The 16,188-nt window shown below is 45.0% G+C and overlaps 2 protein-coding genes across 2 annotated transcripts in view; one reads left to right on the top strand and one right to left on the bottom strand.

Moving 5' to 3' along the window:
- POU2AF1 (POU class 2 homeobox associating factor 1) overlaps positions 1-2,869 on the bottom strand; it is a 42,715-nt gene extending 39,846 nt beyond the window's left edge. The window contains exon 1 of the mRNA XM_074559659.1: positions 2,750-2,869. Within this exon, the coding sequence (XP_074415760.1) occupies positions 2,750-2,837 (88 nt within the window). The 5' untranslated portion in view covers positions 2,838-2,869. The remainder of the gene's footprint in view (positions 1-2,749) is intronic.
- LOC113460209 (uncharacterized) lies at positions 2,718-14,488 on the top strand. Its single transcript, XM_074559657.1, has 12 exons — positions 2,718-3,296; positions 6,071-6,192; positions 6,860-6,908; positions 7,132-7,178; positions 7,318-8,600; positions 9,620-9,725; positions 9,972-10,118; positions 10,844-10,904; positions 11,014-11,180; positions 11,264-11,374; positions 12,069-12,180; positions 12,500-14,488. The coding sequence occupies exons 1-12, from the start codon at positions 3,050-3,052 to the stop codon at positions 12,508-12,510; spliced, it is 2,463 nt and encodes an 820-aa protein (XP_074415758.1). The 5' UTR covers positions 2,718-3,049; the 3' UTR covers positions 12,511-14,488.
- Positions 14,489-16,188: the final 1,700 nt, after the last annotated feature.

Here is a 16,188-nt window from a genome sequence, read left to right as displayed (position 1 = left end):
AGTTCCTGAACTGGTGCCTCATCCTAGAGACTCCCAAAGGATATTTTCAGGATATTTTCAGGATATTTTCAGGATATTTTCAGGATAACACAGGGATTTGTGGCACTCAGGGGCTGGATCCTGGCTCCAGCTCCTCCTGGACTCATGCAATCCATGTAAAGAAGGGGAAATGGAAATATTTCCCCAAAGAGAGCAGGAGGTGTCTGTCACCCTGATTTTTTAAGATTTTCTAAGCTTTCTGATCTTTACACTCTTGTAACGAATTTTCTCACATACTTTATGTAAATAACTCATTGATTTGCATTCTTTTATGGAGGAGGAGAAATTTGATGGGCTGTTGGTTTGTTCAATGTCATTGGAGAGGTGGCACTGTCACCCTTCAATCCACTGTCACTTTTGGAAATCTATAAATGCTGGAATTAGAAAACAAACTCCCCTTTTTTACCTTGAGAACAGCAGCATCTCCACATTGTTTTATTTCATACAGTGAATTTATTTCCTAGGGTGACAGTGCCCTCAGAGGAAGGGACACCCTGTGGCTGTCTCTGTGTCAGACGGGCAAACACAAGCCAAAAATTAAAATTTATCTGACAAATCCCTTTTCCTGGGACAAGCTGAGGAGGGAACTCACAGCTGGCTCTCTGTGCCTCCAGTCCCTGAGCTGCAGGGATTTCACAGGGATAGCAGAGGGTGCAGGTGAAGCCTTGTGGAATTTGCAGGAACCCTGATGAGGGGAGAGGTGATGAATCTGCCTCCGTGTTCTCAGAAGGCTGATTTATATTATATTACATTATATTACATTACATTATATTATATTATATTATATTATATTACATTATATTATATTATATTACATTACATTATATTATATTACATTACATTATATTACATTACATTATATTACATTATATTACATTATATTACATTATATTACATTACATTATATTATATTATATTATATTACATTACATTATATTATATTACATTATATTACATTACATTATATTACATTACATTATATTATATTATATTACATTATATTATATTATCACATTACATTACATTATGGTATACTAAAGAATATAGATAGGATACAGACAGAAGGCTAAAAGATAATAATGAAAAATTTGTGACTCCTTCCAGAGTCCTGACACAGCCTGACCATGATTGGCCATTAAGTGAAAACAATTCACCCAAGAGGATATAATTGGGTGAGGGTCTGAAGTGGCAATCATCTAAATTGATTTTTAATTTTTGAAACCAATCAAACAATGACCAGTTGGTAAACAATGTCCAAACCACATTCCAAAGCAGCAAAACACAGGAGAAGCAAATGAGATAAAATTGTTTTGCTTTTTATCTGAGGCTTCTCAGCTTCCCAGGAGAAGAATCCTGGGCAAAGAGGATTTTTCACAAAATGGGATGGTGGCAAAGCCTGGCCCCAGCCATGCCTCTGCCCCGCCCATCTGCATTAATTAAAGGCAGCAATAATCTGTGGGGCAGGCAGCCAGGGCAGAGCCACTGCAATGCAGATCAGCTCCTGATTCCCTGCTTGTTCTACAAGTATCAAATCTCCTTTGATCAATACCTGAATAATCCTTTCAACATCCCTGAGCTGTGCTGGCTGCTCCCAGCGCAGAGAGAGCAGGAGATGGGATTGGCCAGGCCGCTTTAAATCATAACACAAATGTCATGTTGTTCTTTTAAATCTGCCCCAAAAACCTGGCTGCCCTCTGCCCAGGCTGATGGCAAAGATGAAAAAATGGAATTGTTTGGGATTAAATCTGAAACGCTTTCCAGGACACAGCCAGGGAAGGAGATGTAACTGATAACATCGTAATCCTTTTTTCAATCTAGCTACTTAAGAGAAATATCTGCTTGTTCACTGGAAATGGCACAGCCCACAGGGTGAAATACATTTCCCAGGGACATGGCAATGGAGCTCAGATCTGACAGGGAGATCTGGTGACAAGGAAACAGATTTCCTGTAGGAAATGTCCCCATTTGTCACGGCTTAACCCCTGTGGCACCACACACCCCACAGTCACCAGGTCACCTGTGAGCAGATAAAAAAAAATACGGTTGAGATAAGAACAGTTCAATAAATGAAATAATGGAATGAAATTACCATACTTTCATTATCAGAGAGATAATTTCATTATCAGAGAGGTAAATAAATAAACCCCAATTAAAACAATAAACACAAGGTCTCCCTCCAGCTGCTGCCCTGAGATTGGTGCCTCAATCCCCCAGTTTAAATATTGGGCACATTTTCCTGCAGGATGGGGTGTCCCTTTGGCCATGGCCAGCTCTCCTGGCCCTGCTCCCTCAGGGCTCCTTCTGCACCTCCTGCCTGGGAAAATCCCTTCATTTGGGGGCAGTACAGCTGGGCAAGCCCTGCAGCATCACTTTGGTACCAAATATTCTCCTGCTAAATCCAAAACCCAGCACGGCACCAGCTGCTGGGAGCAAAACTCGCCCTATCCCAGAAAAGCACTTGTGAGAATTCCCAAAACATTTAATTAAGGATCTCCTGTTAGTTTACTCACTTGCACAACTCTGACTCAGAGGCTGCTTTTCCCTTCCCAGTAAATCAGAATTTTTTTTCTGTTTCTCACAGCAGGGGGAAGAAAAAAAACTCAACTTGAAGTTAAGCTTTTTCTTGGGAAAACTCATTTCCTCATCAGCTGCTCGGGGTTGTAAGGAAAGAGGGTGGAGCCTTCCCAGGCTGCCATCCTCCAAACCATACCTGAGTATAAAGAGCAGGGCAGAACTGCAGCCAAGAAACTCTCAAAAGCTGCTTCCAGTGCCTGCTGGGATTCCAGGGCTGCTTTCATTCTTCCCCTGCTGGAACTTGCTGCTCCAAAGACACGAGGGAAGCTGGACTCAGCTAATTACGTTGGAGGATTAATTACATTGCCACGGTCTCCATGTGATACTGGATTGATTTTTTATTTTTTTTATTTTTTTAAACAAACAGAACAGGGTTTTTTTTGCTTCCCCTCATCTCTTTCATCTTTTTCTGCACACACACACACGCAGAGTGGAGATGTTGCAGACGGTCTGCATGAGCCCTGAGCTGCTGGTCAACCAGAGCAAGGGTGAGAGTGAACTCTGTGGCTACAGCCCAGGCCAGGGCTCTCCCCTGCCCGGGGAAACCGCCAGCCCCAAGAGCTGCTCCCAGCAGAGCCCATCTCTGCCGGACTCGGGATGGACTGAGCTGAACGTGCCGAGCCCCAAGGTCTCCCACCCTCCTCCTCCTCCATGCAAGCCTCCAGGGATGCCTGCTGCTGCTGGTAAGAGAAAAATCCTGATTCCCATTCCCTGCTTTGTGCTCCTTGCCCCAGCTGGTGGGGCCTGGGGCTCTGAGCAGCACAAAGCAAGCTCAGCAATCCCAGGGGTGTTCACATTCCCCCACTCAGGCTGGGCTGGATTTTGCTGTGTTCTGCTGCCGAGGTCAGAAATTCCCAAGGATGCCCAATATTCCATCCTTTCTGTCCATCCCCAGTGCTTTGCTGCTCATTTGCATCCTGAATTGCGAGTTTGGCTCTGAGCTAGCAGCAGGGTAATAGATGTGACCTTCTGAGTCATTAACATTTCAAAGTCACAGCAAAGTGTGGCTGGTGAATCAGAGTCCTTCAGTTCCTAGGAAATGTCTGATCTGCCACTGGAAACTCTTCCCAGATAACAACATTTAGCAATCTTATTGGCTTGTTATAGAGCTTTTCAATATAACCTTTAAAATGCTCTTCAAAAGGTAAATAATTCATTGGCAACACCAATCTATGAAAAAAAATAATAATTTCTAGAACAGCCTGAGAAACAAACTCTGCTTGTTGAGAGCTCAGTGTTTTGATTATTCAGTGCTAGGTGAAACACTGAGAAGTGCCAGAAATCCCAGCACAGAACAACAGCCCCATCTCCATTCCAAAGGCTCCATTTGCTGCTCCCTCCCGCTGCAGGGCTGGGAAACAAAATCACGCAACAAGAAACCACAGCTTGTGGGGCTGGTTCCCCTGCCAGGATTGCTGCTCTCTGCCATCCCAGGGTTAGGGAAATGAACCCACAAACACCAGAGGTTTGTGTCCAAAAAGGAGGCAGAGGAGTCCTTTGGCTTCATTCCAATAAAGGGAGAGGCCATGGGGCATCCCCTGGGACCTCTCAATTTTTGGAGGGTGCAGCCTCCTTTTTATCCCAATTTCCAGCCACATTTCCCTTCTCTCTTTCCTCATTTCTGAGGTACTTGAGGGGTTCAGACTTCCCAAAACACCTGATACCAGAGATTTCCCTAAGATTTCCCTCCAACGTACAGCCCTGTCTTTTAATTTTGAATCCTTATGGAATTTAGGGGGTTTTCCCCATTTCTGAGGTACTTGAGAGGTTCAGACTCCCCAGAACACCTGATACTAAAGATTCCCCTCTAATGTACAACCCCCCCTTTTAATTCTTAATTCTTATGGAATTTAGGGGTTTTTCCCCATTGTTACTTTCATCTCTCAATGTCTAGTTTCATTCTCAGCAAACCTAAAGTTTATTTGTAAAAGCAAATCTCCTTTTCCATTCATTAATCAGTGGAATCCTTCCCATTGTTTCTTTTCCCTCCCAGCACTGGTTTTGTCCAGCAGCAGCCCCACAGCTGGTTTGTAAATACAATTCCACCGTTCCTCTCACCAGGATCTGCCCCATTCCCATCTGCTGAGCTCCCCTGCTTCCCCTCCTGGGCCCAGCCAGGTCCCACACTCAGATTTTGGTCAGGAATTTTGGTTCAGGCACCTCCTGTTGGATTTAACAGCACCAGGAGCTGCCGGCCCAATGCACCTCCTTCATTTCAGGCCGTTGTGTTGTTCCATCCTGAATTGTGTTTGATCACAAGAGTTGGTTTTATTCCTCCTGCCGCGAGCTGCAGTGGGAGCAGAAAGCTTCTCCTGCTCTCAGGATCCCACTCTCTGCTTCCCTTGGAGCTTTCCCCATGGTTCATTTCCATATTTCATTGGGAAAACCCTGACCTGATGCATGAAATCTGTGATTTTTTCAATACTGAATGAATTTTAGATAGAGGTTATTCCAGGCAGGGGGACACACAAGGCAAGGATGTGAATGCCAGAGTTACATAAAAGGTATTTCAAAAGCCAATGGATTTAAGCTCCTAATCTGGGCAAGTCTTTCAAGTTTGGGGATGCAGGCACCAGATGCGAGGAGACCTAACACAAACAATCACAGAGCAGCTTGTTTTGACAGAGAGAGAGCCTGTTGGGACAACGAGGTGTATTCTCAAATAACTGTTCCATTTCGGTGCAGAAAATCATTGTTTTGCTTTGAAACACACAAAAACTCCCAAACACACTGAGAGCCACTGGACAGAGCATCCCCGTCTTAATTTTGATAAGATAGAGATGTTTTGATTTTTAAATTCTGCTCCTTGATGTTGCAGTGATAACAATTTCACAAACCACAGGAGAGGAAAGGGCAAAGGCAGATTTACCACAGCACAGGGAAATGAGAGTGTGAGAGGGGCAGAGACCTAAACACTGCTGACACATTCCCCAAAAGCCAATCCACGTTCCATTCCCCAAAAGCCAATCCGTGTTCCATTCCCCAAAAGCCAATCCACATTCCCCAAAAGCAAATCCACGTTCCATTCCCCAAAAGCCAATCCACGTTCCATTCCCCAAAAGCCAATCCACATTCCCCAAAAGCCAATCCACGTTCCATTCCCCAAAAGCAAATCCACGTTCCCCAAAAGCCAATCCACGTTCCATTCCCCAAAAGCCAATCCACATTCCCCAAAAGCAAATCCATGTTCCATTCCCCAAAAGCCAATCCATATTCCCCAAAAGCCAATCCACATTCCCCAAAGGCAAATCCACGCTCTGTGGCACACACAGGAAAACTGAGCAGGAATTCATTAAAGGAATTACTGAGCAGAGCCAAGGGAAATGTGAAAATTTCCCACAAGTGATGATGACCATGGGGATCAGAGCCCGTTCCCCAGGCTGACCTGACCCTCCCACCCTTCCCCAGCAGCTCAGACAATCGTGGTACTTTCAGCATCGTGTTGTGACTTTTCCAGACTCTGAACTTAGCTCTGATCCCCCTCAGAAGCGCTACATGGGTGTGAGAGTGAAGATGCCAGTGCGGGAGCTGCTGAGGAAAATCCGACTTTCCAAAGGCTTGGACCCAGCTCCAGGCAAGGTGAGGAATCCCCGGGGCTGGGAAGGTTCCTGCAGCATCCTGGGCACACTGGCTGTTCTGCAGGGTCACACCTGCAGCTGCTGCCTCCTGCAGCCATCAGTGCTTTTAAAAGTGGGGAATAAACCGAATTTCAGACAGAATGAGGGCTGGGTAGGGGCAGTTCCAAGGCAGTGGCAGCAGAACCCATCCATGCCATGGGTGCTGAGCATCATTCAATCAAGGCAAAGGTGGCCCAATAAACAGCAAAAGTATTGCTCCAGAACCTGCAAAAAGGAGCTGATAAACTGCCAGGCTGCTGTAAAGATCTTTATAAAGCTGCCATGAATTAATTACCCACCTATGGAAATCTGTCCATCTGCAGCCCCTGCTGAGCAGAACCCACAGCCCAGGAGGCATCAGGGCAAAGATGGCCCAATAAACAGCAAAATTATTACTCCAGAACCTGCAAAAAGGAGCTGATAAACTGCCAGGCTGCTATAAAGTTCTTTATAAAGCTGCCATGAATTAATTACCCCCTCATGGAAATCTGTCCATCTGCAGCCCTGCTGAGCAGAACCCACAGCCCGGGAGGCAATTTCCCCCTCTTCATGTCCCAATCTTTGCCTCAGTTTCATTCCTCCTCCCTGTAAGCGCCTCACACTGAAGCTGGCTGGTTTTGTCTCCTCAGGAGGCCTCAGCAGTGAAGATGGCAGCCAGAGGATCCTCAGGAAAAACAGGTTTGGAAACGCCTCCCTTGGTAACTGAGCCTCCTTTCCTGTTGGGATCATCCCTGAGAGGTACCCAGAGAGCCAGAGCACTGCTGTCCTTGCTCCGTGGGCCCTGCTGGGTCCCTTCCACACCACCCTGCCTGGCTTATCTGCCTCTTATCTGGGAATCTCTGCCCTGCGTGTGCCTCTCCTCCGCTCTGAACCTTTCCTTCCCCTTCTTTTTGTTCTCCAGCAGAGAAGAGGAGATCTCACCCTTATACAGAGAAACAGCTTAGACAGGTATGCAGAACACCCTGAACCCCTCTGTGCCAGGCTCCTGGGGCAGAATTCCTGTTCTATCACCCAGGGAGAACAGGACACTTCATGTCTGCCTCCCTCCCCTTCCCTCCTCCTCCTCCTCCTCCTGTTGCCGTTTCAGAGCAAGCAGAGCGCTGGGCAAAGCCCCAGAGGCTTGGAGGACCTCGACATCCTGGTGGAGGTGCTGCAGGAGGATCTGAACCAGAGCCAGCTCGGGGAGGAGCGCCGGCAGCCCGTGCCAGACGGGTTCTGGCAGGGATTCACCCGGGAGCTGCAGAGCTGCTGCTGGCAGGGCAGGGCGGCAGCGCAAGGGGGACCAGCAGAGCTTCACCCCCAGCCCTGGGGCAGAGAATTCCACCCCGTCCTGCGGGGACAGGCACAGCCTTCCCTCCATGGTCAGCAGGAGAGCACCCAGAGGTCCTGCTCACATGGGATGTTCTCCAGGACGGATGAGGATGGGGGCAGCTGGTGGGTGCAGGATGGTCCCTTGGGCTCCCAGGAGGGTTTCATGAGGGATTCTCCATCCCAGGGATGTCTCCTGAGGAATTCTGCACCCCAGGGATGTCTCCTGAGGAATTCTGCGCCCCAGGGATATTTCCTGAAGAGCTCTCCATCCCAGGAATGTCTCCTAAGGAACTCTCCACACCAGGAAGGTTTCTTGAGCGATTCTGCATCCCAGGAATGTCTCCTGAGGAATTCTTCTTCTCAGAAAGGTTTCTCAAGGAATTCTCCATCCCAGGAATGTCTCCTGAGGGATTCTACATCTCAGGAAGTTTTTCCAATGAATTCTCCATCCCAGGAATGTCTCCTGAGGAATTCTCCATCCCAGGACGCTTTCTTGAGGAATTCTCCATCCCACAAGGATTTCCCAAGGAATTCTTCATCCCAGGAATGTCTCCTGAGGAACTCTGCACCCCAGGAATGTTTCCTGAGGAATTCTCCATCCCATGAAAGTCTCCTGAGGAACTCTCCACGCCAGGAATGTTTCTTGAGGAATTCTGCGCCCCATGAACGTTTCCCAAGGAATTCTGCACCCCAGGAATGTTTCCTGAGGAACTCTCCATCCCACAAAGATCTCCTGAGGAATTCTGCATCGCTGGAAGGTTTTCTGAGGAATTCTCCATCCCAGGGATGTCTCCTGAGGAATTCTGCACCCCAGGAATGTTTCCCAAGGAATTCTGCCCCCCAGGACCCACCTGCAGTCCCCGGCTTGGCAGAGATGCTGCAGGAAGCTCCCAGGGGCTCTCCAGATGTGGAGGGACATTTGAGGCCGACCCCAAATTCCTTCACCAGGCAGGACCTCTCTGCCCTCTCCTTCTTCCAGTTCCAGCTGCACAGGGAGGAGAATTGGCTGAGGAACGTCCCGGAGGAAGAACTGCTGGCTCCTGATGAAAATGGCAGCAGGTTTCACCCCTCCCTTTCTGTCCCAGTTTTTGCAGACGAAATCAGCAACTGCACTTTTACTGCAGAGAGCAATAAACCCTTAAATATCCCAAAATTTCAGCATTTTTGCAGCATTAGTATTTTATACTTAAAAATCCACTCTCCGTGTTCCTTTGGGGTATTTTAACTCCTCCTTTTGGGTGTTTTTACCATTTCTTTGGGGTATTTTAACTCCTCCTTTTGGGTGTTTTTACCATTTCTTTGGGGTATTTTAACTCCTCCTTTTGGGTGTTTTTACCAGTTCTTTGGGGTATTTTAACTCCTCCTTTTGGGTGTTTTTACCAATTCTTTGGGGTATTTTAACTCCTCCTTTTGGGTGTTTTTACCAATTCTTTGGGGTGTTTCTGCCCATCCCTTTGGGGGGTTTCTACCCCTCACTTGGGGGATTTTCAATCACTCCTTTGGGCTGTTTTTATCCTCCCTTTGGGCTGTTTTTATCCTCCCTTTGGGATGTTTTTACCCCTCCCTTTGGGGTGTTTTAATTCTTCCTTTCGGATGTTTCAGCCCCTCCCTTTGGGAGGTTTTTACCCCTCCCTCGGGGTGTTGTTTTCCCCTCTCTTTGGGGGGTTTTAAACTATTTTTTGGGGTGCTTTTACCCCTCATTTGGGGTGTTTTTTACCCCTACCTTTGGGGTGTTTCAACCATTTCTTTGGGGGATTTCTACCCCTCCCTTTGGGGAGTTTCAGCCTCTCCTTTGGGTGGTTTTGACCCCTCCCTTGGGGGTGTTTTGACCCCTCCCTTTGGGAGGTTTTTATCCCTCTTTTGGGGTGTTTCTACCCCTCCTTTTTGGGTGTTTTAACCCCTCTCTTTGGGGGTTTTAACTATTTCTTTGGGATGCTTTTACCCCTCATTTGGGGTGTTTTTTATCCCCTCCTTTGGTATGTTTCTACCATTTCTTTAGGGTGTTTTAACCCCTCCTTTAGGGGTTTTTTTACCCCCTCCTTTCCCTTCTGCTCCTTCCCAACTGAGTTCTCTTCCAGGCTGCTGCACAAGGCTGTTGCCCAGGGAAGGAGGGCTCTGACTTTTGCCCTGGCCCAGAGATTTGCCTCCCTCAACAAGATCGATGAGAAGGATGCAGAGAAAAGGGTAGGAGGCTCATTTGCCACAAAAAAAAAAGTAATTATTTATCCCTTGCAACCTTCTGTCAAACCCCAGGCAAGCAGCAAGAATCCTCCTGCTGTCCTGGAAAAGAAAGGAAAATGGGAATGGGGAGGGAGTGATGGAGGACAAGTGGGAACAGAGCCCCAAAATTCCAACTCCCCACTTCATTATTTACAAAATATTGTTGTTTTTAAACTATTTTTGCCTTCTGTGCCCTTCTTCCCTTCTCAGACTGCTTTACATCTTGCTGCAGAAAAGAACCAGCACCTGATGGTGAGTGACCTGATCTCCCTGGGAGCCAACGTCAACGAGCAGGACAGCTCAGGGAAAACTCCCCTCCACCTGTGCGCACAGCACGGCTACCTGAGGGTTCTGCAGGTAAATTGGGGCTTAATTGGGTCTTTTTTGGGGCCAAAGTGGATAAAAGCAACTCATGCACGTTCTGGTGTTGGAAATAAGCTGGGGTGTTCCTTACATTTCTGTTCTGATGTGGTTCCAGAGGGTTTTGGTGTGGTGGTGCTCACAGGGGTCCTAGGCTGAGATGAGAATGTTGACTCCATGTTTCAGAAGGCTTGATTTATTATTTTATTATATATATTATATTAAAACTATACTAAAAGAATAGAAGAAAGGATTTCATCAGAAGGGTAGCTAAGAATGGAAATAAAATAATAAATAGAAAATCATAAATAAATAATAATAATATTTAAATAATAAATAAAAATAATAAACAAATCTAAAATAATAAATAAATATAAATAAATAAATAGAAAATAGAAATAAATAGAAATAAAAGAAAAGAAAATAAATAGAAAGGGATGATAACAAAGGCTTTTGATTGACTGAGACAGTCTGGACAGCTGACTGTGATTGGCCATTAATTATAAACAACCATATGAGACCAATCACAGATGCACCTGTTGCATTCCACAGCAGCAGATAATTATTTTTTACATTTTGTTCCTGAGGCCTCTCAGCTTCTCAGGAGGAAAAATCCTAAGGAAAGGATTTTTCAGAAAATATCATGGCTACAATTTGGGGGTGGAAAGGGTAATTTTGGCAGTGCCAAAGCTCAGGAATCACCTGGATATTCCTCATTTCAGGTCCTGAAAAGCTGCAAGAACAACGGGGTGTGTGTGGAGGTGGATCTGCCTGACCACCATGGTGAGAGGGACGGCCCAAGCGCGGGGCCTGGCTCGGATCCCAAATCCCCAAACCCGGATTTTCCAGGGCTCAGGCGCTGGGTGTGACTGTGCCCCGGTGTCCCCCGCAGGCCTGACCGCCCTGCACTGTGCTGCCCTCGCCCACACCGTGCTGGTGGCACAATCGCAGAGCCCGGGCAGGGACGGCGGCGCCGGGAGGCTCCTGAGGCTGCGGAGGGCCCAGATCCTGGAGGGAATCCTGTGCCTGCTCCAGATGGGAGCAAAGCCCCAGCTGCAGGTGAGGACCGGGCCCAGCGCATCTCCAGCCTGCCCTGAGTGTTCCTGTCCTTGTGCAACCACGGGATTTGCTGTCATCTGCAGGTCCTGGACTCGTGTCTGGCCTCCAGCCCCTGCCTGAAGCTGGAGGAGAACACAGAGCTCATGTGTTTGCTTCGGACTCACCAACCCCAGGCACAGGATGCTCCTCAGCAGGTAACTGTGGCTGCTTTAATGTCAATTCCATGATTAATTCCCAGGATTAAGCAAATCCTGGGAAGGATTAATGATCCTGGGAATGATTAATTCCCAGGATTAAGCAAATTTTTTTTGTGCTTAAAGCCAAAAAAAAAAATGTTACATCTCTCTTGTTTTTTACAAGGTCTTTTTTGCTTCGGTCAGATGAGAGTTCCCACCAGAGCACGTGTAATAAATGTAATAATATAACAAGATTTCCATTAGAAATACGGATTTAAAGTCGCTGAGGTTCCGTGCAATAAATGTAATAATATAACAAGATTTCCAATAGAAATACGGATTTAAAGTCGCTGAGGTTCCGTGCAATAAATGTAATAATATAACAAGATTTCCATTAGAAATACGGATTTAAAGTCGCTGAGGTTCCGTGCAATAAATGTAATAATGTAACAAGATTTCCATTAGAAATACGGATTTAAAGTCGCTGAGGTTCCGTGCAATAAATGTAATAATGTAACAAGATTTCCATTAGAAATACAGATTTAAAGTCACTGAGGTTCCGTGCAATAAATGTAATAATATAACAAGATTTCCATTAGAAATACAGATTTAAAGTCGCTGAGGTTCTCCCAGAACCCAGCAGAGAAAAAATAAAATCATTTCAGCCCAGTTCAAGTGGAATTTGACTGTTGTGGTCTCTCCACCTGTCCAGAGCTGCGGCCTGCTGGATGCTCCCGGAGGAATCCCCGCTCCCCCAGGTGCAGAAAACTCACCTGGACTGGGCTCCTTGTCATCCTCAGAGCTCCTCGATGTCCTTCTCGAAGGTATTTTGTGCTGGGAAGGGGAGTTCAGGTACCTGGGGGTTTGTGTGGCTCAGCAGCTGGGATGGAGCGGCTCAGTCCACTCCCATCCCACAGAATCATTTGGGGTGGAAAAACCCCAAAATCATCGAGTTCAAACCTCCCCAGCATGGAGATGCTGGCAAAGGTGCTCAGCACCTCATCCCAGCCTTTGGGTTCACTTATTTTCCTTGCAAACCTCCTTCCTCACCCAAAACCAGAAAATGAGAGATTTTATTCCTTCTTTAGCAGGAATGCCTGGGCTGGGACTGAGCTGAGATTTTTCTGCTTTGTTGTCTTGCAGGGAAATGCTGAGAGCTCTCACACCACCTGCACCTGATGGGCCACCTGCTGCAGGAGAAAAACCAGAGCACAAGCACCAAAATCTAGAATATTTTATGTTATATCTTGAACTGACTGCTGCAAAGATCTCACCTGGACCCAGAATTTAAAAGACTGATAAATGAGGGAAATCCTCGGTGCAGGTTGTGCAGGAATTCAGGGTTAGGTGCTCCAGGAAGAATTGCATCTTCATTTTCTCACAAATTTGTGTTTTTCTGCTCAGGTCTGATGTCAGTCTGAAGCTCTGATGATTTTTCATGCAGGTGTTTAGAGAAAGAAAAATATTTTAACCATCCAGGGTCTAGTCTTGAGGGTTTCAGCCTAAAATTTATCTATACACGCCAAATTCAACATTCAGACTGAAAATCTCCGTGATTTTAAACACGAGCTCTGGGAATTCAGAGCCTAAATATTAAAAATATTTAATGTTTTCTGCAGTCTGGCCCTGAATTTGGCCAAGGCTGGAGTGGTCACACTTTAAGGCAGTCTCTCCAAAACAGAGCATTGTGCTGACCATGTTTCTTCAACAAAAATCAAGGTTTTATTGATTGCAATCAGAATTTTGCACCCATAGTGGATTGTAGGTGAAGTCTGGGACAAAGTGTTTCAAATCAGTTCCTTTCTAACAGATCTAACAGAGGATTTTACCTTTATAAAATTTAAATCTAAAACAGTTTTTGAAGATCATTTTTTAAAAAAACAGTTGGGAGAATAACAAGGAGCTGGAATTATTCTGTACTGCCAGAAAACAGAGTTATTCAGTAGAATTATTATAAACGAGATAAATTTTATTTTTAATTATTTCCTCCCAGACTTACTCTCGTTTAATTTTAACCTCTGGTTGCGAGTTTGCTGGTTTCTATGAAACTTCCCTGTTTGCTACATAGGGAGCAATTCTGCTTTTACAGAACCTAAAAGCAAAACCAAAACTGATCCAGCAGCTCCTCACGTGTCTCCTGTGGAGGGAAATGGGAGATTCCCACGTGAAGCCACTGCAGGATCCAGTGTTAAGTACTCAGCATCTTTGGGGAATGTTTTTAATGAACCCTTTGCATTTGTTTCTTGTGAAAAAAAAAAAAAACAGAAAAAAAAAAAAAAGTTATTTTTGTGTTATGGGGTTTCCTTAAGTGTTAAGCTCCAAGAGCTACGTTGCACAAGGTGAGTGAGCTTGGAGGAGTGGCAGTGTTGAAGTGAATTCCAGTGGGGTTTGGGTCATATCCTGTGATTCTGATGCCCTGAACAGCTAAAGAGTTCTCCTCTTTTGTGTTTTCTTTAGTCTGAGACATAATAATTCATAATCTTTCAGTGTTTCATTGAAAAAAATCTATATATTATATGTTATTCTCATGAGGAGTTGCATAACTCATCCACCTCCTTCCACAGCTTTCCCTGATATTTTAATAATCTAAAATCTTTTCTTTTTCCTTTTTGTCTCAGGTTTTATGGATATTTTTCCTCTCTGAATATTTCTCTCTGTCACCTCATCACTGCCCATCCTTCCTTCTTTCTGTATTTTAACTTTCACTGAACTTTTTATTCATTTGAGGACAATTAAGGAAGAACTTCTGGGTTAGCTCAGCTTCCATTTGTGGGATTGAAGGGTCAGACCCAGCTCTTTATTTTCATTACAAACCAACCCAGAAATCCCACATCACCAGGGTGAAGCAGAGTGTTGAACAAAGAGAAAAGCAGCCATAAACATCTGCAGGGAAAAAAAACCTGAATTTTCTTACAGTTTATCTTAAAAAAGCATAGAAAACTCTCATTTAATAATCCAGCATTAATCTTTTAGTCATGGGAACCACTCAGGTGAAAGGACAGGAGTATTAAACTATTTCTATAGATATCATTTATTCCATTTACTCAGAGATGAACTTGCTTCTGCAGTGTATTCTACCACAGTTATCCATTAATTGCATTGTTAATCGCTTTACATTGTTTCATGCTCCTTCCTGTCAATAAATACATTTATTTCATGCAGTAGCTTGTTTTTTTTCTGTACTCTTCTATTCATCTTAAGCTCACAGCAGAAGGGACATCGTGGAAAAGGCAAATTAAGCAGGGTTTGGAAGCTGAGAAGTGCGGGAAGGTTTTGTTGTTGGTTTGGTTTTTAGGATGGCAGAAATCCCCCAGCATCCCCCTCTCCCACCAGTAACTCCAATATTTCCCGATTTCAGTGATCCCAATATTTCCCAATTCCAGTAATTCCAGGGGGAAGCAGGACCCAAATTCCTGGCAGAAGGTTCTGGTACCCCTGGTACCCAACCCACAGCACAAACCCAGCCCCTGTTTGGTTTCCATTTCCCAAAAATGCCCTTGAAACCCTGATTTGCTGCACAGCCACAGTTACTGCACCAAAGGCTCTTCCCCAAGAGTTGGGGATTTTGCTCAAAGAAATTTTTGCACCTCCCAGAGCCCAAAATCCTCAGCTGAGGAGCACAGGGGATGATCATGGCAGGCAGAGAACAATGCCAGGGTTGTAGCAAACCACAGGCAAAGAAAATAAATTATATATTTAAAAAAAACCCCCTAATTCCCTTAAAAATGGGTATTTTATGATTGGCTTTTTGCAAATATAAAAATTAATATTATATGTGTTACATTAGAAAGTTGTGCTGTATTAATTTTCTTAAGTAGTGCGTTAAATATAGTTTTAGGTTATAATAAAATGTTAAAAATAGAAACTTTGTACATAGGATACTTTTTTTTTTCTAAAGAAAGGACTCTCCCTGAGATAGCAGCCACAGGACACCTGAATCTTTCAGAGAAAGAGAATTTATTGCTCCCTTATCAGAAGAAATGAATTTCTTCCTGCCTCGCTCAGGCTTAATGACACCGTCAGGATTCAGGGGAAGGAGCTGACCCTGCCCAGCCAGAATCCTGGGTTTGAATGGAATTTATGCAGCATGGATGGGCTGGATGAATATGCAACAGGCTGCTGCTTTTAAAGGTTAATCCTCTGTTCATGTGGGGCCTTTTTTGGGCTTATTTTGCCCAGAAAAGGTACCTGAACTGTCCCAAACTCTTTGTTCTTAATGTCTCATATTGTCCTAATCCAAATTGTCCAAATTTTTATTACTCTAATTATATTATTATTTTTATAGCTATTTTGTTAGTATTAAAGTTTTTAAATTTTACAAACAAGTGATGGGCATTTTTCACAACATATATCTCTATAACCACTGCAGGATCCAGCCTTTCTGCTCCTTCCCTGGACGTTCTATAGCACTTATAGGGTTTTTTTTTTTTTTCGCAGCTCTGCACTGAAATCATTGAAATGATGAATTTCAGTGAAGAAAAGAGAGGCTGCAGGAATGAATCCGCAGGGTTCCCAGGTTCTGTCCCGCACCCAGGAGCCGCCCCGGGCTGTGACCTTTCCACGGAAGGGTTGCTCACAGCCAGGGCAGCCCCTGTGAGATTTGGTTGCTGATAAAGTTCTGCAGAACCCGGGGCCAGGCCGGTGTTTGCTGAGTGAGCACCGTGAAATTCACCCTGGGACATTTCCCGGGACACAAATGTTCCTTTCCTTCCCTCACTGCTCGTTTCCTTTGTCTGCTCGGACCCAAACACCTCAGCCGAATAAATAAACTTTATAATGGTAAATTAATTGTATCACTAAATTAGCTATATAAGAAATAAACTTTGGGGTTT

This window comes from Zonotrichia albicollis, chromosome 27 (assembly GCF_047830755.1).
Source record: "Zonotrichia albicollis isolate bZonAlb1 chromosome 27, bZonAlb1.hap1, whole genome shotgun sequence".
In the NCBI taxonomy this organism is placed as follows: domain Eukaryota; kingdom Metazoa; phylum Chordata; class Aves; order Passeriformes; family Passerellidae; genus Zonotrichia; species Zonotrichia albicollis.
The sequence above is the reverse complement of the archived record's forward strand: the minus strand, read 5'-3'. Positions and strand labels throughout refer to the sequence as shown.

What these genes read in the sequence shown, in the direction of transcription:
- LOC113460209 (XM_074559657.1), top strand. Translation starts at nt 3,050, where the DNA reads ATGTTGCAGACGGTCTGCATGAGCCCTGAGCTGCTGGTCAACCAGAGC. An exon ending in CCTGATGAAAATGGCAGCAG is followed by an intron (nt 8,601 to 9,619) that starts GTTTCACCCCTC and finishes GTTCTCTTCCAG; the next exon opens with GCTGCTGCACAAGGCTGTTG. An exon ending in AGAAGGATGCAGAGAAAAGG is followed by an intron (nt 9,726 to 9,971) that starts GTAGGAGGCTCA and finishes TTCCCTTCTCAG; the next exon opens with ACTGCTTTACATCTTGCTGC.